The following is a 15,585-nucleotide window of genomic DNA, read 5'->3' on the forward strand; positions in this document are numbered from 1 at the left end:
TTCATATACTTGAACAGGCACATTGATATTAGGTTATGAGTCAGTAATTCAGTGATAGTTGGTGAAGGTGCAGGGATTAGGATTTTACAGTCAGAATTGTTTAAGCTCTTAAGAAATTATTAAAAAAAACCCAACTCAATTCCACAGTCTAAAAGTGGCACAACAGCCAAGTAGAACATAGTCTGCCCAGAGTCTTGGTTATATCATGTACCGTATAGTCATCTGATAGGATTGATGATTACTGTTACATAGCATTTCTGTAATTGAAATTGGAACAGGAGATACTAATTTTTTACTTTCGAAGAACAAAAGCTGAAATGCTCAAGTATTTAATTTTCATGGTTACTAATAAGTTAATGAGCAAATATCTTCCACAAATTCTTTTTTTTAGTGGAAGCCGTTGATAAATCTGGATTTTTTTTTAAGACTGTGCCAAATAGATTCGTGCTTGTATTCAAATATAGTTATTTGAAGTCATTGGTTGAGAACTGATTGAGATGGAAAGAAAGATCCAAGAAAAAAAAAAAGCAACTCAAGCTTTGCTTATAGTACAGGGCAAGGAGAATTGTAGTGTTTCAGCACAGAGTAGAGTTTAATTTCTGTGAGTGTATGTGTTGAACTTAGTGCTAATTGCACTGAGACATGGGTAGTAGAAGGTTAAAAAACAGTGGAATTGAGAAAGGAACAGAATGAATTGCCCTTCCTGCCCCTAGTTTTATTGCCAGTTTCACTTCTAATCATTCTCTGTCCACCCACACTCCTGTGTAACCACGCTTTGGGAAATGAGTAGACAGGTACCTAGGGTAGCTCCTGTCATCTCCTATGCTGTTATATATTTGGACTACTTTGCTAGGAGATTCAGGAGGAAATAAAACACTCCTCTGACTATTTCCATCTTAAGGGCATGCCAGCTAGCAACTTCCTGTTTTTTCTACAGCATGATACAGTTATATGATCATTTCTAGAGTTTGATCCATATTTTGAATATGAGGGCTACTGATTCTGATGTTTTATTCAGTTTGAAGTGTTTGTCTAGATAAGTGCTAAAATTCTGTTTTCTCCTTTTCAAAACAGATACAATTGAAAAAGAGATAAGAAAAATCTTCAATATTCCAGGTGAAAAAGAGACCAGATTGTGGAACAAATACATGAGTAATACTTTTGAACCTTTGAATAAACCAGATAGTACCATACAAGATGCTGGTTTATATCAGGGACAGGTACTGTGTCATACCATTTATTTTGTTGTTTTTTTAACGTTTATTTTTTGCTCATGAAGCTGTGTCTGTACCCAGTGTATTTTCCATACTTTTAAAAGTGCTAATGAATTGTATTAGGGACAGGGTACTTGTTTTAAACAAACAAAAATAGAAGTGACTTGTAATTGTATTTTCATCTTTAAATATGAATTTACTAGAGAACTATAAAGAAATAAATGTAACATTGCTGACTTCAGTTTGGCAAAACTTGAAATAAGCAATATTCCAAAATTGGGATATGTTTCTATAATGAAACCCAACTTTATTTAAAAATAAATAAATAAAAATTTGTCTAAAAGACTCAAATTGCAGTGTCTGGCTTTCAGAAAGAAAGAAAAAATAAAAATATGCATGAGAGTACATCCTTACTTATAAATGCCTTTGTAGGAAGATTTTTTTTTCTAGATAGCTTTTTTTACCATTAGAATTGGGAATAAACTATACAAATTTACATGTGAACTGATTGAGCAATTTCGTTATTGGAATAACTTTTCAAATTATGTTGATTCATTACTCTTCAAATCAAGTTGAATTTTTTTCAACAACTATAGGTCATACTGTTATACTACAGACAAGAATGAATAAAATTTGATGGCAGTAATTGTAGGCAAGATTATATTAAAATATTTCCTTTTTCTTCAAAATACTTGACTGTAGCTTACTTAACAACATTGTTTATGTTGTGCCTCTGTTTTCTTTTATGGCATGGAAGGTAAGTAAACACTGCACCAAAATAACAGCTTGGACTGTTGTGCTCTTTAACTTCAGTTAAAGCCTCGCAGTTTATTTTCACAATGCACAGGTCCTGCTGTAAGAACCTGTGTCAAAGATATATCTTGAAAATTGCCTCTATCCCAGTGAAACATTAACTGTGAACTGTGCATGGTCTAATATAGCCATGAAAAGATCTGCTGGTGACATCTGTACTTAAAGGAAAACAGATATTATTCAAAACAGTTGAACCATGGTTTCTGAAAAATGCTAAATGTCCCAAGCAGAGCATGTGTGTTTGGGTCAGTTGTACTTGCTGACATACAGGGCTGATGTTTTTCTCATCAAGCCTCCTAATTTAGTGATAGTTATTCTATTAGTCTGTCTAATCTAATAGTTATTTTTACCATGTAAAACTAAGCTGTGTGCGTGATTGGTGGGTGAATGTTTTGAATTCAGCAGCTGATTTCTGAAGTGAGCTTTTAAGGTTTCCATTGAACTGATACATCTGCATCTTCCTTTCATTCAGTAGTCTCTGAAAACCAATGAAAGGAAGAATGAGCAGAACATTTTACAGCATTTGAGATTCAAAATAGTAAACCACTATTTTCCAGGCTGAAAACTGTAATGGAAAGCTGGTTTTCAATGGTTTCCTTAGTGTATGCAGACTGAAAATTTGATTTCATCTTCAAGAGACAGCATGATTTATGTAAGATTCTGAGGACAAGTGTATACATGAATATATGTATATATGAATATATTATAGTATGTGTTTGTGTAGACACAGACACACAAAAGTATGGCATGGCAGATAGCTAGCATCCTGAAATATTAGTGAACAAATACATAAAATTATTTGTACTTGAAGTACAAAGTACAAAGTAGTTTCAGTTAAGATATTAGAATCTAGTTGCCATTTCAGATGATCTGGGCTATCCCAGCTGTCAGTCCAGAAAGGCATGAGCTTTTTGTGGGTCCAGTGTCGTATCTGCCAGCATAGGGCAGATATCTCAAATACCCAAAGACATCTCAAATGGCACTTGCCTGTGTTTAGGACTGAGTGTTCTGTTCTCCCATTTGTAGCAATAACAACTTGAATTAATTGTATTTCATTAGTCTACTCTCCATTTGGAAAATTAATATTAGGCACATTGACTAGAATATTTTCGTTTCTTTAAAAAAAAAAAGAAGGACAAAACAGGAAGCTATGATTTAAGGATATAAGGTGGAATTTTATTTTATTTTTTTTGTTTCCTGCCTACTTGGATTGTGTGTTGGGCAGCATTTGTTCAGGAATGCCCATTTCTTAATTGCACTGTTGTGTAGATGTGATCTCTATAGATTCATAGATTCTATTTAGGCAAGTGATCATCTGATCTCTTTGAGAGGTCAGATCTTGTCACTATACCCACAGGTTGTTGAAACCCAAAGTTGTACAAATCAAGGTGAGGCCAGAAAAATGAACAGAGAGTGAGTAAGGGTGCATTGTAATTGAAAAGATATCAGTTAACCTCAGAGAATAGTAACTTAAACATCAGTCTGTTCTGTCTCCATCCCACGTAAGCAAATTGATTTAAAACAGTGGAAAATACTGTTTTTATTTTGGTATTCTTATTGTGTGTTTTTTTTTTTTGTGGGTAGGTACTGGTAATAGAACAGAAGAATGAGGATGGAACATGGCCAAGAGGTTCTTCAACTCCTAAGTAAGTGACAGGTTTTTCATATTGTTCACCATAGCTTATCTATTTTCCCATAATATTTTCCTTTGAAACGCAGTTGGTTTTTCTTTCTGTTCTGCATATCGCCTTTTCTATTTTTTGTCTCAATAAATGCAAAGTAGTTTGTCTGTTTTAAGTGCTGCACAATGTAGAACATAATATTAAAAAGGTGATTTCCTGCATGTTCGTTGCACAGTTTTGGTGACTTTGGCCAGTAATATACTTTGTCTTGTTTAAAAATAGAAGGAAATCTTTAGTAGGAAACTGTGAAACTTGGCTTATTTTAGATTCCTGTTTCAAGCATATTTGAATTTCATCAGTATATTTGAATGTTTTTGTGAATAGCTTTTCCTTTTATCTTCAGAGCACGTAATATTTACCCATAAACATTATTAGATTGTCTTGTGTTGCCAGGATGTCACTTTTGTTCTTGGGCTGTCATCAGTTTACAGAGTATGATGTTATATTTCTGTTCTTCCTGCTGCCATTATGAGCAGCACCTACATATAATGGAAAGGGATAAAAAAAAAGACTTCAGCATGGTGTTTTGTTTTTTTCAGTTGAATACGTTTTTCAGCAGCATTTGTAGATTCTAAATGGTATCCTCCAGCATACACAAGGGTTTTGAGGAACAATTGGAACTACTAGTGAACTTAATGCCAGCCGTACATATTTTGTTAACTGCTTTTTCTCCCCTTTGGTAGATTCTTGAGCTTATCTTTCATTTGAATGTTCTAAGTTCCTCTTATTTCTTTTGTTATTTTGAATTAATGCAATGAGATTTAATGTTGCTTAAGATTTATTTGTAGTATAGTTGCTTATCATTTGAAAGGTACAGACTTTTAATCTTTTTGACGTTTCATCTCAAACATTTTTATTAGGAGCAACAGTTTATATTAAGTTGCTTAATGAAGTCTGAGCTGTTCAATTTAAGCTTAATTTGAACAGTTTAATCTTACTTAGCAGGATGTTATGACAAAAAGAGAACTGAAATTGTGGAGCAGCAGAAAGAATAGTATGCCAAATACATGGAAGTGTAATATCTGAGCTTAAAAAGCATTCAGTTGACTGACTGTCATGGCTTTAAAAAAAAAAAAAAAAAGTTTTGGTAGGAAGACATCCCTGCTTTCCTGCCATGTTTTTACTCCACCTTATGGAGAACACTGAGAAATTTCATATAAATTGAAGTATATCACCTGAAAAATGTTTGATCTGGGGACAAGTAAAATGACAATAGAAAGTTCTGGTGTCGGAGAAGGTTTATAAGATACTCAGAAAATGAGAATAAATAGTTTCAATATGAAGTGATGGTTTTGCCATTTGGCAGCTATCAGAAACATTGATTGAAATTTCATATTCAAATTCAAAAGGTTTGCAAAATTTAGTAGGTTCACATAAAAGCTATAAGCAAGCAGTAATGGGGCCAGATTTTTACATCTATATAAAACCTTGTGAAAAATCTAATAAATCATAAGAGGAATAAAAAATATATTACGCTACTTCTGATTCTCCTGTGTGAGATACCAGGAGTATTAGTATGTCATTGCTACCAGTGTATCCCCATACACCTTCCTGCAGTCCTGTCATGGTTTACACACATTGCACTGGCAGCTGAGAGTAGCTGTTTGCAGTGCCGTTTTTAGAAGGGTAAAAACTGTAAATACGTTCTGAGGCTACAGGGTAAAATACCATATTTTGAAAGACCAAAATATAGATCACTAGAAAGTATAGAAAGAGATTTCTAATGCTTGAAAAGGCCAGGATTATTTCAGAACATCAGCTAAGCTTTTCACAGAATCACAGAATAGTTGAGGTTGGAAGGCAAGTTTGAAGATTGTCTAATCCAAGCTACCTATTCTAATAAGGATCAAAGTAAGCTACTTGAGAAATGCCACATTCCACAGCCTTCTTGGCCAACCTGTTTCATTGTTTACAGACCGTCACTGAAAAACTAAAATACGGAATTGCCTGTGCATCAGTTTTTGCCTTATCTTTTCTATGGGCACCGCTGATGTTTCTATACCACTAGGGATTTATACTCATTGCTAAGATCACCCTGGAACAGTTCCATCTACATAAGCCTCTCTAGCCTGAGCAGTCCCTGCTCTGTCCTCTCAGGTCAGATGCTCCAGTTCCTTAATCATCTTTGTCACCTTTCACTGGACTTGATCCAGTATTTCCATGCCATCCTGTATTGGGTAGCGCAGAACTGAACCCTGCGCTCTAGGTATTTCTCATCAGAATAAAGTGCCAAGTAAAGGGGTAAGGCTCACCTCCTTCAGTGTACTGGCATTCTTCAGAATGCAGCCCTGGAGCCTGTTGACTGTCTTTGCCAAGCTGCTTTCCAGCCTGTCAGCCTTCATTTTCATCCCAGTGTGTACTGGTTTCTAGGGCTATTCCTGCCCAGATGAATGACTTTGCATTTCCTTTATCAACTTGATGAGGTTCCTGTCTGCTCAGATACTTAGATGTTTCGCACATTTTCCTCTTTCTTGGTAGCAGAAACATAACAGCAATCTTTAATTTGATTGCTTCATTTGTTATCATTTTTTACCACTTACAGGTGATGAATGAAGGCAGAGTTGTTTGTTTGTTTTCTTTTTAATAAGAAATATGTTAAAGGTGTGATCATCGTTTCTGCAGCAAGAGAAGAACAAGATTTACTTTGAAAGTAGCAGAATTATGATATGAGTTCAGTATAGAGCACATTGCCTTGGAAAATAATGCTGTTTTGCTCATAACTGTAATTAATTGGTAAAAATGAAAATGTTTATTATGAGCATACCAAAACCATTGTTTTCTCTTCTAAGGAAACTTGGAGGAAATTCAGCTTTTTCGGTCCATTGTGCAGTTAAGAATTTCAGCCCTATGTTCAAACTTGTCAGTGCTTACATTTGTGTTGTATATTGTTCTTCTAACTTCTGAATTTACTTCATTTAGGAAGTAATTGCAACTGTAATTTAAATTCCTGTAAATTAAGTAAGCAAATCCTCTAAATTCTACTGATATCTTTTGTTGTCTCATTTTAACACAGACTTCAGTGTTTTTTTTTATGCCCGGAAGTATGTGAATGTGGTGTAAAGAGTCAGACTTCTGTCTTGGGAATAGCTGGATTTTGGCCCTCTGAGAGGTTCTATTTATATCAACTGTTTATATCAACTACTGGGATTTTTTTTTGCTCAGGAAGCTTGGCTTCTGTGAGACCATTTCTGGGGAGCTGAGAGTGGCTTCACCTCAAATGTCTTCACTGTCATCTGCTCCCAAAATAGCTGTTACTCAGCATTAATGGATAGCTCCACAGAAAATTGTGTTATATTAACTTTGCAAATCTACATCGTTCTTCAGATTATCCCACACGTGTGGGTGGGAGAAACTATTTGAATGGTTTGCTGTCATGAAGCGTATGTTTTAAGATAGGAAACAAAAATCTAAGGCTGTAGTTCACATAAGTGAAGCAAACTTCACAAAAACAAACAAAAAACCCAAATTATTCACGTTCTGGGAAATACTCTGCAACAATTAAAATCTTTTTACAATCTATGATCCCAAAACTTGAGAGAAGGAGAAGAAAGGAACTCAACGTTATGAAGTTCTATGAGGTACCAAATGAATAATGGGGACAAGCTTTCTCTATTAGTTCTCTGTTTAGATATTGTTACCTGTTCATGTGCAAATTTATATAAAAGCAAATTAGATAAAAATACAAAGATACTGTTAACTAGAATCTTATTTTCTTCTACCCTTAGGAAGGCATTGTTCACTGTTTTCTCAGAGAACTTAAAACTGAAGTCCATTTTAGTTTCTTCAAAAATGCTTCTTATGTGGCCCAAAACATTTCAACTAAATTACCATATACATATGTGTGTAATAAAAGTAACAGATTTAATTCTGGCCTGCTCTTTTTGATATTGCTGTGAAATAAGTCCTCAAATAGTTAACAGCTTCTTTCTGTGACTTACAGATTGCCTGCTCTTAGCCTTAACAATTTTATGTGAAAGAGTACATTGATTTTTGTTTTTTGAGATTAGACACATTTATGATTTTTTCTTTTATAATTAAAAATGTTTTCTTAAAACATTTGTCACACAGTAAGTTTTTTTCTTAAAAAAATCTTTTCTAATTTCAATTTGCATGCCTTTCTTGAAGAATCTCTCAAAACTTAATTGTTTTTTTGTTTCTGACCTGGATCTCTGTATATATATCTCTGTATATACTTTACAAAAGGAAGTAGAAAGTACATAGCTGTCCTTTTTGAAATATTTTATTGCTTGTGTATCTGAAGTTTTTAGGAAGCAAACATCCGTAATTCTTCAACTGTGTGCAGTTTTGTGTGCCACGGTGCCAGTATGAGACAGAGACAAGCTATTAGTGCCCAAAGGAGGGCTACAAAGATGGTGAAGGGTCTAGATGGCAAGACATAAGAAGTAACTGAAATCCCTGGGTTTGTTCAGCCCAGAGCAGAGGAGGCTGAGGGGAGGCAGCCTGCAGCTCCTCATGAGGTGGGCGGAAGGGCAGCGCTGAGCTTTGCTCATGGGCACCAGTGATAACAGGGCCCCAGGGAACAGAATGGAGCTGCATCAGGGGAGGGTTGGGTTGGAGATCAGAATAGGTTGTTTATGGAGAAGAGTGGTTGGGGTTTTGGAACAGGCTTCCCAGGGAAGTGATAAAGACACCAAGTATGCCAAATTTCAAGAAGTGTTCAGGCAACGTTCTTATAATACGGTTTGATTTGATTTTTGGGTGGTCCTTTGTGGAGCCTGAATTCAGACTCGATGATCCTTGTATGTCCCTTCCAACTTGGGATATTATGTGATTGGAAAATCTTCACTCAGCCATAGCTTCTCTGACTGCCAATCCCAGTGTTTGACTACCCTCACTATTTATAATAATAATAAAAATAAAAATAAATTAGTTGTTTATCCCTTTTTCCCTTTTTGTTATTGTCTGAAATATGGGAATTTCCATATAAGAATGTACCCATTGCCTGTTGTCCTTTCAGTGTAATCCGCTAGCTTGCACAGTATTCTTCATCCCTTCCTGTTGTACATTTATACCTCTTGGAATGACCCTCTGCAGTGTTCTCTTTTCTAGACTGAACAGTCCCTGTTCCTCGCAGGTCAGAGGCACCAGTTCCTTAACCATCTCTGTAGCCATTCACAGAACTTGCTCTAATATTTTCATGTCCCTGCTATGCTACAGAGCCTAAAACTGAACCCTGTATTCTAGGCGTGCCTCATCAGGATAAAGTGCCAAGGAGAAGGCTGGGCTCACCTCCTTCAGCATGCTGGCATTGTTCTTCTGAATACAGCCCTGGAGGCTGTTGACCATCTTTATCAAGTTGTTTCTCATTTTGTCAGCCTGTGTTTTTATCAAGTGTGTACTGGTGCATTTTCTTTTACCTACTTAATGAGTCTTTCATCTCCCTATTTCTCCAGTCTGTGGAGGTCCTTCTGAACAGCATTATGCCTACCTGGCCTGTCAGAAGTGTTGTAAGCCTTACTGAAGCAGATGTATCTGCTCCCATCAACAAACTAGTCGTCTCAGTAGTAGGGGGGTATCAGGGTGGTTTAATTATCATTTCCATTTCATAAGTCCATGGTGATTTCTGCTAGTCACCTTCTTGTCCTTCATATGTCTGAAAGTGGTTTCCAGAATCAGTTATTAGAATATTTATCATATTTTAAGATAGTAAGATAAGCCTGAGCAGCCTGTATTTTCCTATATTTTCTGGCTTGCTGTCTTGAAGATATGATTGCCATATTTTCCAATCCTTAGGACTCCACCAGTAGCTATAATCTTTAAAGATAACTGAGTAGCATTACAGTATTATCAGCCAGTGCTTTCAGCAGTTGAGGCATCTTGTCAGGCTCCATCCTATGCATCTCCTGTGTGTTTAGATGTTCCTGAACCTGATTTTCCTCCAGTGGGATAATTCTTACTTGCTCCAGATTTTGGTCTTGGAGACCTGCAACTCTGAAGATTTGGTAAACAATAAGACATTTAAGGACCTTAGCATTTCCCATGCCCTTTGTCACTAGGGTCTCTGCCTTATTTAGCAGTGACCCATGCTTTCTCTTGTCTTCTTTTGCTGTTTGTATACTTTTAGAATCTTTCTTGTTGCCCTTCATATCACTTCCAGATTTAATTCCAGGTAGGTGTTAGATAGATATTTGCATGTCTCTTGTTCAAGTGTGTGTAGCTACATATGTACATCCTGCTGACAAGGATATGGTTATTATCTGCATTCTAGCCTATAATATTTAATATCGCTTATAATTTATGAATCTTTTTACATTGTAATTTATTACCCTGGTGCTCTGTCTGTGTCGAGAATGGAGAAATAAGGGAGCTATTTGTTCTGTGTCATAGAATATCTGAAGTTACTAGGGACCGACAGGAATCGTTGAGTATTTTATTCAATCCTAATTCCAGTTCTTGAGTTTTAGTCTTGTGTTTTGGTTTCTCTATTCACTATGTCAGCTCAGAATAACTTGTAAATGAGATCGCTGCTCCTAGAATATTTTCTCTTTTTTGTTGTCATTTAGTAGTCTTTTATTGCTTGTTTATGGGTTTTCAAGGAGCTATGGAATGTCTGCAAAGAAACACTGATGAATTTAAATTAACAGAATAAGTCATTTGCTTCTTGAAAGTGTATTTGGAGAAGTGTAGTGGACTAAAGTCATGGTTCATATTGACAATGGGACTTAAGATGGCTTTGTAGCTGATAAGCAGGCACTGGCAAAAAAAAAGTCTTTGGTTTTGGCAAGGGAACTTGCTTCGTTTCACTGACAGAAGCAATAAGCAAATACACTGGGATTTGAACATAAACCTTGCTCTGCCATTAAGACCAAAATACTGCACAGTTTTGACCAGAATTTTTTGTTTTGTCTTCTGAGCATATTGACAAAAATCCAGAGCAAAATTGCTATTTGTTTTTAGTACTCAGAATATTTCTGGTAGGTTGTCCATGGGAAAGAATATAGTCTGTATTCAGTTGTCCTTCAGTATGGATAAAAGAACATTCTTGTGCAATTCTGTGTTCAGTGGTCAGCTGTATCACTATTAAATAGATGTCAACAAAGTTTTGAGGTAGAGGTGTTGAACATTACTCATACTTGTCATTTATTTTTCTAGTTAATGAGATGAAATGCTGAAAAAATGCTGCTTTTCTTTTGCAACAAGGTGATGCTAAGTTTAAAAAAACAAAAAACAAAACCACCAATATGTTGCAGTTGTTTTATTGCAAGATACTTTTGGTGGTTGTTTTTGTACAATGTTAAGGAGCTGAAGGTAGAGCAATACTTACAGTAGTAGCACTTAGTGTCCATTCAAAGTCTTCTGTTATCCTTTTTTTCATTTCCCTTTTAATAATGGGAGAATTTCTGCCGGTGTGGTTACCAAAGCTTTCCCACGAGTATTGAAATGTGCTTGAAGCTCTGAAGGAGTTATGAATGAATGATGTTAATCTTTGCACGCAGGATTTGGTAATGTAAGCAGATAGCTGCACATGTCGGAGTTTTATCAAGCTCTTACTGTTTTACATATCATTATTGCTTGCTATTTGATAGCAAATGCTTAGTTTTAAGCAGTTATTTTATCATACAGGCAGCAGCGCATCGGAGCAAGGAGTAAAACTGCAGATCGTTCTGTTCTCTGACGAACAAGATAACTGTTGCTGAAAACCAGATCTTTTTCTTTTTTTTTTTTAGCTTTTTTTTGTTTCTTTGAATTGTGAGACAGCAATTATTATAAATCCCGTTTTGAATTTTAAAACAGTATTGCAGTTGAATTTGTCTTAAGTTATATAAAAGCTTCATATTTGTTTTGGAAATTTCCACTCAAAATGATTCAGTAGAAATACCTTCTTTAAAAACAGTGAATGTGCATAATTTGTGTGTTGAATTCAAGTTAACTTGAACTAATAACTTGAGTTCTGTATCTTTCTTGTGGACATGTCTGTGTATATTACTTTGAAGATAATGATCAAAGAAGATTTAGATTGGTAAAGGAAATCTACAGAAAAGCTGTTCAGTAAAATTTTTCTTAACATGGCGAAGCATCTTTTTTTTTTTTTGGAAAAGATTTATTGATCAAAAGTTTTGAATTAATGTCAAAATACAGTAGGAAAGATTCCCAGAGTAAAAATGTCTATGTCTTTGCAGTTTGGTGCTTGTTATGTGCTTAAAATATTATAAGCATACAAAATTTCTTGTCTTAATATCGTGAGACGTATTTCAAAGCTTCACTAGGACAGCTGGAGCTTTTTCTAACCCAGCTGGATTGCATAGAGCCCACAGAAAAACACAAAAGGTTTTATAAGTATTCATAGCCTTTCACATGATTTTCTGTAAGGTCTAGAAAAGAAGAGAAAGGAAAAGAAAAAAACACAGCAAGATTTCCGTATATTGCATATATTGCATTAAGGGGATCTTTATGAGTGAAATATTCATTATTCTTATGGTTAGGAATAGGCTTAAGCAATGGGGATGAATGATAATGCTATTACTTCTGGCTAAAGGTTTTAAAATTTGCTTACTATTCTGCATGATATCTTGAAATTCTTTTAATGATTTTAATAAGACAACCATATTGAAATGGCTTCATGCTGCTATTAAACTAATACTGGGATACATGTCTTAATCATTTTTATATCACGTCTCAACATCCATTTATGGTTAACTGAAGAAAATGTACAATTTTCATATTAGATTTGCATTCTAGGTTATAGAAGGTTGCAATACCTGTTGTCTTACTACAAACTGAAAGCGGCTTTTTTAGAACAGTGGTCTGTTTTGGTTCTTTGTTTTGTTTGCCTGCTTCTCTTAATTGCACTCAGTATTCCTTCAACATGATATGGAACTATTGTGAAGCATTCTGAGAGCTTGCATGTCTTGGGTGTTTTTCGTACTTTGCCCTTTTTTATAAAGTATTTATTTTCCATGCTTGTTTATATGCATTGTTCTTTTGTTAGCTTGCTTTCAAGGTTTTTAATATCTCAGAATTTTTATCTAATTTACCATTTTCATATTTTTAAAGGTCCCCAGGTGCATCCAATTTTTCAACTTTACCAAAGATCTCTCCATCTCTGTCAAATAATTATAACAACATGAACAACAGAAAGTAAGCAATATATCTTAAAAATTTTAAATGAATCACCCCAGTGTGACATAAACAAATTTCCATGTTACCTAGCTTAAGGATTTTGATTTGTTTTGTCAGTATTTTGATAATGAATTGTTACTGATGGCTATTTTGTAATACAGATGTTGTCAAACATGATAGCAGAAAAAACTCAGTTCAAGACACTTGGTAACTCTTAGTATTCATATGCTAAAAATAACATTGAGCTCTGTAAGAAAATATATAAGGACTTTATTTTTGATATGGCAAACTCTAAATCCATTAATATAATGTCTGATTTTACATGGGCCACAAAAAAGTGTAACCTACTTCTCCTGACTTATTGATGCTAAGGTATTATAGCAGTATATATGATAGCACACGTGGGCTTAAGAACCACAGCAGCTGGGTTGTTTTAGCTATGATTATAGCCACTGATTAACTATTAGCAACATAACATCCCTGTCTTAGTGCTAGGAGATTTGAGAGAGATTGGTTTGGTTGATGTGCTTGAGCATTGCCATGAGCAGAGGCTTAGCAAAAGGGGCTTCTCACTTTTAAGGGCTTTATCTGTTATATGGCAACTTAAAAGTTTTGTAAAGATTGCAGTAAGGCTCCAGAAGAAGAGCATTCCAGTGACCAACTTTGTGTGTAGTCTTTTGATATGCGACACAACTCTAAAAGCTGGTGAATATAGACGAACGTGGAATTATCTAACTTTAACGGAGTACTAGGTTGAGCACCTTTGAAATGTTTGAAGCCATGAAACACCCATCTCTAATGCAATCTGGGGTAAAATTTAAGAGCCTTATTCTTACAGTTCACTCAAATTTAAAATATTTTTCTAAACATGCATTTTATGATCAAACATGAAGATGTTAAACATTAAAAAGGTGATATAAATATTAAGTATCTTATGCAATATCTTCCAGTTAAATACTGCATTTATCAGAAGTGATTTTTCGTAAGGGGTGAAGTGTCACTTGTGCTTCTACCAATTGTGAGTAGCCCCAACTCTCACTGTTGAACAGTTGAAATCCATGTGTTTAAATGCAGTCTATTGTACTCTGTGTGAATGTGTAGTAAATAAATATTTTCTATCTATTGTTGTATGAAAAATTACTTGTCTAGAGCTGAGCCTCTAGCTGAGAACTAATCTCTCCTTCCCCCATTGCTTATGCAAAATACCATTGTAATGCCAAAAGCAGAGCTTAGCAAGCAGACACTGTTTCCTAGTGAGCACCCATGTTTAAGTAGTCACCACAGTTTTTTTCTTTCTGTCATTACTGCTAGCATCTCTCTAGTGATGCTGTAGTAATTTATGGTTTCTTCTGAAACTGAAATGGAAGCTTTTGAAACTTAAGATAAATTTTTTGGGGTGTTTTTTGTTGGCTTTGTTTTTTAAACTTGAGGATTTTCAACAGAAATACTTACTTAGAAGGAAGTGATATAAAATTCAGATTTGTTGAGGAAATGATCATTTGAAGTGCCTTAAATATAACTTAAGGGTTTCTAAATCAGAAAGTAGGTGTATGTTCTGTATAGTGTTATGAAACGCCAGCCTTTTTTCTCTTGTTACCTAAAGGACAGTAGATACGAATGTTATATAATGCAGATACTTGGTGCAGAAGCATGTTTTTCTTTATAATGCAATAATCCAACTATGGATTTTTAAAAATATTCTTAAAAAGCCCCACTAATTTACATTATGATGAAATACACATTAAAATCCATAGTAACACTTTTGTCAGAATACACGTTCAAGGCTAACTAGGTCAATAATAGAGAATTCATACCATTAGTGTACCGTGTACTTGAAAGTATGTGCTGTTGCATTAAGAATGTTTGGCTTTAAGAAGTAAAATTGAATTGAGAAGTAAAATTTGATTGCATTTCATAATTCTGGGTAGAGCTCGGTTTCCTCTTAGTTGCTACTCTTCTACTAAATATCTCCTCCTATAAGAAAGAACTTTTCCATTAATTTATGCTATCTTCTTTTCTTTGCTTTTTATAATTAACTAGTTATGTCAGCCTAGGCTGAAACTTATTTTCATGCTTCTGCCTTACTGTCTCTCGCATTGCATATTATCTTCAGTACAGTAGTGTAGTTACACATCTGTGGCTCTCCAGGATCCATTGGCACCTCCATCTGGACATGAGATGCTGTGACTTTAAAGGAAATAACAGCTTTTGTTTTGAAGATAATTTTATCTGACTAAGCTGATTTTTGAGACAGAGAAATGAAAGGTTATTTGTAGCAATAGTTATTAATGGTAGTAGTTTGCAAGGCTGTTACTCCAATTGTTATAGTGTGATCATAGAATTCTAACAGCACTTTTAATCTGAAAAATATTGTTTCCTTATAATGGTATAGAAATGTACACTATAAGTATAGCATAAAATAAAAAGAAAAAAGAAAAAGAAAAAAATTTCATCATAGAATCACAGAATGATTTGGGTTGGAATGGACTTAAAATATCACTGCCAAGGGCAGGGACCCTCCCTCCTTTGGACCAGATTGCTTCATCCAGCTTGGCCTTGAACACCTGCAGGAATGGAGTAGTCACAGCCTCTCTGGTCAACCAGATTTAGTGCTTCACAACTCTTGTAAAGAATTTCTTTCTAATGTCTAATCTAAATCTACTCTCTTTTACTTTGAAGCATTCATACCTTTAGTCCTATCACTGTACTTCATGCCCTTTACTAATGACTGCTATTAACCTTGTATTTCTTTGACCAGTCTTAAAGGAATGAAGAGGCACAATGTAGTTTAAACA

General features: G+C 35.0%; 1 protein-coding gene across 1 annotated transcript in view; it reads left to right on the plus strand.

Moving 5' to 3' along the window:
- The window catches only part of USP15 (ubiquitin specific peptidase 15), a 63,841-nt gene that overhangs the window by 24,255 nt on the left and 24,001 nt on the right, over nucleotides 1–15,585 (plus strand). Inside the window, exons 5-7 of the mRNA XM_042815731.1 lie at nucleotides 1,075–1,220; nucleotides 3,612–3,673; nucleotides 12,725–12,808. Coding sequence (XP_042671665.1) covers nucleotides 1,075–1,220; nucleotides 3,612–3,673; nucleotides 12,725–12,808 — 292 coding nt within the window. The remainder of the gene's footprint in view (nucleotides 1–1,074; nucleotides 1,221–3,611; nucleotides 3,674–12,724; nucleotides 12,809–15,585) is intronic.

This window comes from Centrocercus urophasianus, unplaced genomic scaffold, assembly GCF_019232065.1.
Source record: "Centrocercus urophasianus isolate 14NV4802_14NV808 unplaced genomic scaffold, USGS_Curo_1.0 seq_15, whole genome shotgun sequence".
In the NCBI taxonomy this organism is placed as follows: Eukaryota; Metazoa; Chordata; class Aves; order Galliformes; family Phasianidae; genus Centrocercus; species Centrocercus urophasianus.